Genomic DNA, 11,378 nt, shown 5'->3' with positions numbered 1-11,378 from the left:
TGGCGTTATATCCATGTGAGGTGGGGAACTCTGACACATCATGCACACTAGTAACTTCACACAAGTCACATTTCTGAGTGCAGAAAAGTAGTGCTGTACTGGCCTCTGCAGGTTGAAACCAGGAATCATTCAACCAGAAAACCAGGAATAATTAAATCGTGATTGAGATGACTTCTGGTGACATGTTCTATGCCAAACAATAGGGGGCACTGTAGGCATGTAAGAGAGGAGGAGAGATAAACAAACATGGCGTTGCTAGTAATAACTGTGTTATTGTTGTTATTTTATGGATCGTTTATTTGGGAATATGCGGAGAGCAATGGAATACAGAATATATCCGGTTCATGCTACAAACCGATCAGGGACAACAGACCAGATTATGTCAGGTAAATTGCAGTTTGGATTAGTTGACTTTGTTCAGCTTAGATCATTGAACCCACATAGCTGAGTCCTGAGAAGGAGGATTCTAAAAACGACTTATAAATCCTTGTTTATACTTCACTGTGCAACGGTCCTATGCTGGAAAATAGCACAGCACATCTCATTCAAGACACTGATTTGGCAAAATGTTTAGGAGTAATCTAAACATGTTTGTTTGGGTTTGTGTGTTTGTGTGGTGTGTGTGTGTGGTGTGGTGTGTGTGTGAGACACAACTTGGCCTGTTGTAGCGCCACCATGAGGCTGATTTGAAAACTGTCAAGTGGCATTTCTTCCTCAGCCTATAGTGGAAATAGGCATGCACGGCTTGGGAAGCCGTGAATATGCACGGCTTGGGATACACAACTTCAGTTATGATATTTAGCGTGGTGATCCTCTGGCCCATAGCTGTAATCTTAGAGCTATGGGCCAGAGCTAGAACCCACATATCATTCCTTTTGCAGGACATATGTCAGGCCACATGAATACGTAAATGTCTCGGATCTTCCCTCCTCCTGGGACTGGAGAAACATCGATGGGAAGAACTATGTGAGCGCCACAAGAAACCAACACATTCCTCAGTACTGTGGCTCATGCTGGGCCATGGGAGCCACCAGTGCACTGGCAGGTCATATAAGTTCATTAGATAAATAGTGGCACAATATGTTGTTGCATGAATAAATGTCTCTTTACAGTCTCTAATTAAAGAGGGTATTGTTTGATTAAAACAAAGTGGGGTTTTTTTCAGGAAATTTAAAATATACATTTTTCAGGAAATTTTGAAAACCTTATATTTTGAAAACAAAGCAATACTGCCTCTCAAAGATGGTGTTGTGACTTTATTTATTGTCAATTACTTGCATGAGAGGGGGAGAGGTGGTGGAGTTAGCTGTTTTAGCAGACAGTTTGAGGGTGCAATGGACAACAACGATATGTCTTTATTATCCACAAGATAAATTTGTTTTGCTCGGGTCATGCATACATTAAAGAAAATCCTCCTGGTTGCCGGTTGGATATAATTGGCATCCTGGCCTTAAACGGCATTTTCCATATACTAAAGAGCTGAAGAGAAGACTGTTACTATACAAACACTTATAGCATTGATTACTATATCAGAAATGAATATATAGATTTAACAAGTATTTCAACAAAGAAATATCACTTACCCTACCTTTTTAATGGTAATAACATTAACATTGAACTACATGTCATTCTTTTGGTGTATAACAACGCTGATATTTTGGCCCTAGATCGGATCAATATCAAGCGTGGAGGAGCCTGGCCCTCGGCCTACCTGTCTGTCCAGAATGTGATCGACTGTGGCAGGGCGGGCTCCTGCTACGGAGGAGACCACCTCAGGGTGTACGCCTACGCTCACCAAAACGGCATCCCTGATGAAACCTGCAATAACTACCAGGCCAAGAATCAAAGTGAGCTACTCGTAACTATTTTAATTGTGTGGGTTGGTTCGTGACATGTCACATGCTTTGATTTTGTGACAAAATATGCATTCTGTATTAAGCCTATAGACTTTAAGAGCTAAGGGCTGTCCACTCCACACCAAGCACTATAAATATACAAGGTTCAAGGTTAGCTTTATTGTCCCTTGTGGGAAATTGGTTTGCAGCCAGATCATAGTAAAATACACAAGACTGGTCATTACACACTGGCGAATTAGCGACGCGATATATTCGTGCGAATAATTCGCATTTAAAAAAACCCAATTGAAGTCCATGCAAGCTTCCACATCAGTGGCGAATGTGCGAATGTGCGAAAATGCGACCGTTTTCGCTTTTATTTGTTCGCTCTGGTGTCGTATTTTGCAGAGATTCGCAGGCGAACTGCAACATGCAATATTTCGCATTTTCAGATCGCTTATTCGCATCGCGTCGCTAATTCGCCAGTGTGTAATGATACAGGGCACTAGAGACAGAGAATTCATGACATACAGTAGTAGCAAAGTCAGCAAAAGTGCATTAGTGGGCAGTAAGTGCAAAGGGGCAAAGTGCTATTTGCTGTTCAGCAGTTGAATAGCAGCTGGGACAAATGATAATTTGAACCGATTAGGCCTAGTCTTTGTGGAACGTTTAGTAAAAAACAAATCTTAATCATTTCAAGTGGATGCAACATGTAACATATAGTTATAGTTATTATAATTGTAGTTACAGTTATGGTTAAAAATGCCATATGTTGGCCCGGGCCGGCCTAGCGGTCTGGGCACCTAGGCTGGCAATCCAGCCTGACAACGTGTCGCAGGTTCCCATTATAAAGAATCTTCTCTGTGTGTCTACTCTACACTACAGAGTGTGAGCTCTTCAACCAGTGTGGTACGTGCACCTTCTTTGATGCGTGCGCTGTGGTGAAGAACTACACGCTGTGGAAGGTGGGAGACTATGGAGAGGTCTCTGGCAGGGACCACATGAAGGCTGAGATCTACACGAACGGACCCATCAGGTACTATAGGACAGCTCATCTGTCTGGAATCTTATTTACGTGTATGTATGTTTTGCATGTTACATGTATTTACATGGCCGTGGGATCCATTCCACATGGCCGTGGGATCCATTCCACATGGCCGTGGGATCCATTCCACATGGCCGTGGGAACAGCGTGGTTCCAATGTGGATCTTGGACTTTATGTAGCCAGCCTGTGACGTAGTGATGTGTCGGTCACGAGCGACTCGTTCATAAGAGCCGATTCATTGCTGTGTCCATGAATCGGATCGCTCACGTCTTGCAATGAGTCGGTTCACGGTCACGCCCCCCCCCCCCACAAAATCCAACATTTAGCTACCACACAACAACAGTAGCCTACTTAGACTACTGGGCTACTTAGACTACTTAGACTACTGAAAAAAATAACAGAAGATCGTTGGCTGCCCTCTCCCCACACTGGAAGAACTACACAGAGACCGCTGTCATAAAAAAACTCTGAACATTATAAAAGACACTTCCCACCCCGCTCACTCACTGTTTGAACTGTTGCCATCAGGCAGACGGTACAGAGTGATCAAGTCTAAGACCAACCGATTCAGTAACAGTTTCTATCCCACAGCGGTAGTTGCACTCAATGCTGCTAAAAAATGATCTGTTGCTGCGACACTTTTTAGTTTCTTTATTGCGAACGCAATGAGCCACTTACTATGACAGCAAGGGCTGAATGTCTGTGTGTGTGTCTGTGTGTCTGTCTGTCCCGCTGTTACACCACCCGCCCGCCACCAGAGGGCGCAGCTGTAGCACACACACACACACACACACACAGGGCGCAGCTGTAGCACACACACACACACACACACACACACAACCACACACAAGCTGCGTTCGCTTCCCGCGTTTGCGCGTCTTACTTGTCTATTATCTATTACCTTCTATTACTATTTATTATCTTAAGTACAATAAGGGTTTGTTGTGCAATAACAGCTGAAAATGACATGCTTGTGCATTAGGGCTGCTGGGGTTGTGCAATAACAAGAAGTCATGTGTTTTTGTTTTATCTTGTACAGTATGTTGTTTTGTGATATGATGCACTGATTGGTTGGCACTTTTAATTTCGTTGTACACGTTGCAATGACAAATAAAGATCTATCTATCTATCTAATAAAACCATGTATTTTTATACAAATGGAAGTGTACACTACACTTGCTTTCCCCTTTTACCTCCTTTATGATGATGAGTTCCTGTTTTTGGGCTGGCTATATATAAGTCTATATTTGTATGTCTCTAAATGTTATGATGAATTGAACAAGTTGGACGCTCTTGTAAACAAGTATAATGCTTTATTGGTCGTCCACTCACAGTTGTACATTTCCGGAAGTGCCAGTGAACCGTGAACCGTGAACCGATTTAGTGAATCGGATCATTGCCGTGGGCGTGAACCGAATCGCTCACACACTGAAATGATCCGTTTGGCACATCAGCGGTCAGTCGTCTATGACGGGTGCTTCGAAAGTCTATACCACTTGCTGCAAGGACGTGCTGTGATTGGTCAGTGCACTTGTGCAAGGACGCGCTGTGATCGGCCAGTCGGCCAGTCGGGGAAAACACTCTCGGCCAGAACACAATTCACTATTTTCTGCCCATCGAGTCGCAACTCCAACGGCCCAGAGTCGGCTCAATCGAACTTCGCAACGTTCGACAAGGCAACTCGCTCGGTGGTGTCTCTCATGGCTCAAGTTCACTTGAGACGGCGGGCCTCCGTCGTGGTGTAGTCCAGTTATATATTTACGCAGTTGTTGTAGGCGAGAGGCACTTCCATGTTGGCCGCCAACGTGTGGTTATAAGCACAACCGGTATGGTCATCTGACAAATTAAAACAGCAGCCGAGAGGCGGTCAAATGGCCCACAGTATCACTCTATGACATATTTCCATATCTCCATATTTGGGCAAGGTTTCAGCCTGATCACAGGCCCACACTGACTTCCATAATAATATTAAAGTTAAATATTTGCAGACACAAAGAACCCAGCGCTCTTATCATTTAGTTGGCTAGACTCCTACAGAGCCACACCGTAGAAAGGTGGCAATCACAAGTCATATTGAAAAAGTGCCCTTCTGGGCACAGGTGTGATGTTTGGCCAAGGCAAGGCAATTCTATTTATATAGCACCTTTCATACACAAGGCAATTCAAAGTGCTTTAAAACAAATACAGAGTGCAACAGTGCACTTTAAAATGAATACAGATTATAATAGATTAAAATAAAATATAGGAGCATATACATACTCCCACCTTTAATAGAAACACAGTTAATTTAAAGTCCAGGCAAGACCTAGCTGTTATTAGTAGACATCACTGGGATATGCAATGTTAAATAAATACGTTTTTAAATTGGACTTAAAAACGGCTATGGTTGGGGATTTCCTAATGTAACCTGGAATGTTATTCCAGGTTTGTGGTGCATAATGGTGAAGATTTCACCATTATGAGAGCAAGAACTGACAATGCTACTGTGCTACAGAACGAAAACAAATCCAATGCAATGCGACATGATGCTGATTATGTGCAGCGGGAGTGCCGTGCTTTGGATGCTTTTGTAAAGGGAGATATAGTCCATTTGTAGACGGCTTTTCTGCATGAAGTGATGCTTCATATCCAACCATATAAGTAAAATAGCCTATTTTGTGTGTCTATGGGTTTTAGAATGGAGAAAATAACTCAACTTTTGCTAGTCACCACTCACCATACAAGGTTGTACACTAGTGTACCATCCTAATTTGGCTGGTAATTTGTAAAATTCTAGTGATCATTCAAGTGTTGTGGTGGTGATTCATGATGATGATTCACGCATCTTCACAACTTGCAAGCCTCTCTCTCTCTCTTTCTCACACAGCTGTGGTGTGATGGCCACGGCTGGTTTAGAAGCCTACACTGGGGGGATCTTTGCAGAGTTCCACCCTCTCTCCCTCATGAACCACATCATATCAGTGGCTGGCTGGGGTGTGGCGGAGGACGGCACAGAGTACTGGATCATCAGGAACTCCTGGGGAGAGTTCTGGGTCGGTCTGCTTCTCTATATATAGACTCTAGTCTCTAACCATACCCTGCCAACCCTGTCTGAAGACTGGGGTTAAATCACACATGACTGTAGCTGAAGAGCTTGATATACTTGTGTGTCACACACCGAAAATAGCTGATCTATCTACAAGCTCATAACATGTCACACTGCGATGCTTGCTTTGTAGATTAGCCATTTTTGGTATGGGACACCGTCGCGCAACTATGTATAAATTCGGCTTAACAGTTACTACTGCCAGTGCTGTAAAAGCTGTAACAAAATGTAATCTGCTGTTCAAGTGGCTTTGGATAGAATTAGAAAAGAATGTTACAGAAAAGCAAAAGTGGTGTTTTTGACAATTTGCTATTACTGTACAATTTACTGTTTTGACGGACTGATTTTAAAAGATGATTATTTATGCTTTCAGGGAGAACATGGCTGGGCTAGAATCGTCACCAGTGCCTATAAGGGAGGAAAGGGCAATTGGTACAACCTGGCCATTGAGAAGAGCTGTGCATACGGAGATCCTATTGTGACATAGGATGGACATTCAAAGAATCTGGTTATGCTCGTTATGGATCTATTCATCACATTATTAATCAGCTGGCCATAAGATGCTAGAAATCATTTCCCCCTCTTTTTCATTTAACATTTGTAATGAAACATTACCTGAGACTGCCACATTCAAAGGACCAGAGTGTCTGTCTGATATAGGACAGCTCATCAAATCATCAGTGTAAGGGCCGATTCATACTCCTATTTTAGAGCCGAATAAAAGTCGGTTCGGCACTGTAGAGCCTACAATTTGAGGTGCTACTGAGTGCTACTGAAAATTTCTGACGAGCCGAAATCATTTCGGCACTACAGCACCGAAACAGTGGTAAAATAGGAGTATGAATCGGCCCTAAGTGCTGTATGTGTCTCTCTGTCAGTCTAATGACCAGAGTATCTGTCGTAGATATAAGCAATCTAGAGACCCATTGACCAAATTCACACAGTGGCCATTTGTCTCTGATGTCATAGACTGGGACGGGAGAGGGCTCACTCACCCTGCCTGGAGTGGGACTTGTCACTATCTGAAGGACACCGCCATCTGAATTATATGGTCACAGTTGAATGCATACGTTTTGCACAAGGTTGGGGTGGGGTTGGGTGTGGGGAGGTTGGGGTGGGGTTGGGTGTGGGGAGATACAAATCTAGATTCTGAATCTGAATTGCTGGTTGGAAAGTATTCAAGAAGTTACATTACATTATTCCAAATGCATTCGTGACAGGCCTTATTTCATCTTTTGATTCTACAAAGATACATAAATAAACCTACAATATCTATGGAGGTCGTCTCGCCACGAAATGTAAACCTTGGTGTCGGGTAGGATACCTGCTGTAAGTTTTGACAATGTTAAAGTTATTTGCACCAGATTGGACACTGTAGATGTGCTTCCATCTTTATTGTATTCAGACAATGTTACAATGGCGTCTGTTAGGAGAGACAACGGACATAAACTTAAAGTTTGTAGTTGTAATTTAGGATTTTTAGTGACTCGCAGGCCTTTTGCCGTTTACCTTTACATGTTGACTGTGGTTAAAGAACACTGGTTGTTTCTTGTAGCATTTTGAAAATAATTGCCAATTCATCCTTTGTATATGCATTGATGATATACCCTGTGAATTATTTTGCTAGTAATTACTTCACTGCCATCACTTGCAGCCAAAATGAACTGAGACTTTGTCCCACCTGCTTATTTTTGTGTGATGTCATGCCAAGAGGTTTGTATGAAGACAATGCAGTGTTTGTTAGACAAAATGAAAAGTAAAATGCACTGTTCTGTTTAATGATAAAACATTGACAAACTGTGATCCTGCTGATCTGTAGTGTTAAACTACATTAATCCAAAAACAACTGTTTTTGAATAGAAAGCAATGAGGAGGACCACAATGGAAATAAGCCTAACCTTTGTGTTTTATACTTTTGCCAGATATGTACAAATATATGTTAATTTGCATTTGCAATAAAAACATCAATCAGAAATACATTTGCTATTCAAAACATTTGTTTTCTAAGCAAAATGTCAGGGCTACTTGGATGAAGAAATCAGGTAAAGGGGTACTGACAAAAAGGTTTGAGAAGTTAAGAACATCTGCACTGCAATACCACTACCAATGACATAGTAGTATAGATCAGTGGTTCCCAAACGTTTCAGATCGAGAACCAACGAAAAGAGACATTTGATGTCTCCCTGGCTGTGACCCAAAATGGCAGATATATAAGCTTACAATGTGGTGCGGTGCAAGACGTGAGCTTGTAGATCGTCTATTTTCACTAGTTTGGAAACCAAAAACCAGAGCAAATTGGAATGCTATATTAAACAGAGAATACTTTACTTACTTATGCCTATCGCAGGTTTTCATGGAGCATAGGCCGTTGAGTCCTCTATCCTGGGCCTTCATGTCAGGCTACATTGCTTGATGTCAAGGTCCCTGGCGCCAGGTGTTCTTTGACCTTCCTCTCTTTCTTGTGCCTTGAGGGTTCCATCTAAGGGCTTGTTGCATGTTGCTGGTATTGCCCTTCAACAGAGAATACCATGATCACTGTGACACATCCGAAACTAAGTAAATCATCTACCGGCGGTACTCTGTAGTCTGTATACATGGCTCCCAAGAGGAGACAGATATGCACCCGCTGCACACAAAATGAGCTGCAATTTCTAACTGCCTGCTTAAGAAAAGTCCAGAAATGGGTGTACAGACATGTGCAAACACAGCAGAAACATGTGACTAGTGGAAAACCACCATAAAGACTGTCAATCATGTGTATTTCTGACTGTACTATCTGTCTACCTGCACCTCACCATGCTGTACATACAAAATGTCTTACTCTCTCTACTTTTTCTTAACAGCAAAAGCACACTTTTTATGTTTGTATTGTTAAGTTAATTTGACCTACAATGTTACACAGCTATGGCCTGTCTGTAGGCCTATAGCTTTTTTCCCCACAATTGGCAATATATATATGTTTTTTGAGTGGTGCTAGCCACTCCCGCCCCCTTTCATGTTGACGCTAGGACCAGAAGTGAATTCCTCATTCATTTTTCCCATAGACATTTCAAAAAGTATTTATTTAAAGACGATTACTCCACGGAAAAAGCCAACTCGAGTTGTGACAAATCATGACAACAAACTTTTTGGGCCGAACAAATAATTACAAAGAAGAAAAACAACAAAAGAAATTCTTCTAATTATTTGTTCGGCCCGAAAAATGTTGTTTGTCACAACTCGAGTTGGAAATATTCAAGTAAAGTACAACTAAAATTATATTTAAAGGACAACTTTTTTTCAACCAAGGTTCATGTTTTAGTTTGTTATTAGATAAAGTAAAAAAAATAGTGTTATTCTTTTCATTTGCTGCTTTCTTTTGTTTTAGCAATTTGAGCTATTTTTGACAGGGGGCATTCGAACATGGGGCTAAATATGTATTTTTTACAAAATGTTATAGCAATTTATTTTTTATTATAGTCCTACTAGATCCCAGGAATAAATTACATCTGGCCACAAAAGATCACTGTGATCACAGGATCTATTTAATGTGAAGGCCAGGGGACAGCCTACAACACTGATGTAAAACAAGTGACTAATTTTGAGTAATTTATCTCCAATGTTTTTATGTCTTCTTCGTCTGTTGTTGTCTACATGTGTATTTTATTTTGTGTGTGAAGAAGCACTTTGTAACAGTTTTGAAAGGTGCTACTGCTATATGAAATATGTGAACTCTCTCTCTCTCTCTCTCTCTCAGGCAACAGTGCAGCACTATCCCTCTCTCTGTTCTGGCACAACAGCGCCCGGCCCCCTACGGGTACTCATTATACGTGCTCATTAACCAACACATACAGTAGGTGAACACACGGACACATAGGTGGACACGGACATTGCTGTTCCTTCAAAAAGTGTGTTATTATTATCCCCACATTTACACCCACTTTGTGATTTTTTTTATTTTTTTATTGTGATGTTCAGGAAGTGTTGACATGCTGGCCCTTTAATTTGACATGAGTCTAGTTTAGGATAATTGGTGATTTAGAACCCAGGTAGCTCAGCTGTGGAGGAGGGGACTGGTTAAAACAGTCCTCCCCATGGTTGAGCATCAGAGACACAAGGACAAACCATATTGAATATAAGGATGGAAAGGACGGCCAAAGGAAAGGCGATGGAACGTATAAACGTAAAGGAGAAGTGAGTGACCTTGTGATAGTTGTAAAAATGCAGATCTACAAAGCATTAGGTGTAATATAATTCTAATCATAATGCACATTTCAGTTGGAACAAACCATGGACACACTGACTCAACAATTAGCACCCAGCTGGAAAGGGGAGAAGGTGAAAATCGTTGTATTGTTTATTATGGTCTGATGGTTTTGTGTTACATTCTTTGAGGTTTATTGTTTTCATATTGCATTTGATATCTGCACTGTATGGATTTGATTGGTTATGTAAATATGGTTTAAGTGAACAGCTTGTGCTTATATGTTGGATGTGTTTGATTATTGTCTGATTTATGATGCATATTATCATTATGTTTATCTTATTTCTACGTTGATTAATTAATAAAGCAACTTAAAATCAAGGTCTTCAACCTTATTGGCCAGCTGGGTCCGCTACACACTTGGCAGATAAATAATTTCTGCTGCACTTGCATACAGTAGAAAACTCCCAGTTTAATAATGCAGCAACAAGAATGCATTCAAAAGTAACAGCAATAGACCCTACCTTGAGTGTGGGATATGCTGTAGGGCCTACAGCATATCCCACACCACATGGATATTCACATTCCAACAGCAGTTTGTGTTATGGAAATTTGACCACCTGTAAATGTTGAATATGCTAAATCAAAATGTGGAGATTTTAAAGATACATTACTATGAGAGAATGGTGACGCTCAAATCATTTATTTGCAACTAATATTTGACTTTGCAGTAATCCAAATTTGTATTCAGGACCACTTTTCAACCTATCTTCATATAATAGGTAAGGAAAGGAAAGGTACTATGTTTACCCAGGGTAACTGCCAACTGGACTAAGCTCAAGAACTTGTTTACAGCCAGGCCTAGCCCTCCAAGCAGAACCCAATGGTACTGAAGTTTCTGACTTTTTGACGACACAGACCATTGGGTCCTGTTCCAGCAGTATCCTGCCACCTGGTACGCGGACATACATAAAACATAAACAACGTGGATAACGCCTGTCTGCGCTCTTTGACGAAATTTTTTCGTGTGAGGGCTTCTGAATATCTATAGTGGCATGTACCCATACATGCCACTGCGAATATCTCCTGTGGCGTGGAAGCCGTTTGACCGATTTGGTCGCTTTGATTCTTCTCTTCCTTCCTTGTTTATTGACACCTCATTGTACCGCCTATCTGGCTAGCTAGTGGTGCTATAGCTATGACAGAGTAGATCAGAGGCAGGGACGTAG

The 11,378-nt window shown here is 41.5% G+C and overlaps 1 protein-coding gene across 1 annotated transcript; it reads left to right on the top strand.

The window, feature by feature from the left end:
* The first annotated feature begins 241 nt into the window (after positions 1 to 241).
* LOC310870278 (cathepsin Z) lies at positions 242 to 7,058 on the top strand. Its single transcript, XM_083781437.1, has 6 exons — positions 242 to 386; positions 882 to 1,045; positions 1,668 to 1,847; positions 2,721 to 2,871; positions 5,748 to 5,913; positions 6,340 to 7,058. The coding sequence occupies exons 1-6, from the start codon at positions 247 to 249 to the stop codon at positions 6,451 to 6,453; spliced, it is 915 nt and encodes a 304-aa protein (XP_083637563.1). The 5' UTR covers positions 242 to 246; the 3' UTR covers positions 6,454 to 7,058.
* The last annotated feature ends 4,320 nt before the right edge of the window (positions 7,059 to 11,378 follow it).

The sequence above is a fragment of the Protomyctophum parallelum genome (assembly GCF_964188405.1).
Source record: "Protomyctophum parallelum genome assembly, chromosome: 14".
In the NCBI taxonomy this organism is placed as follows: domain Eukaryota; kingdom Metazoa; phylum Chordata; class Actinopteri; order Myctophiformes; family Myctophidae; genus Protomyctophum; species Protomyctophum parallelum.
This window is presented reverse-complemented; position numbering and strand designations above follow the sequence as displayed.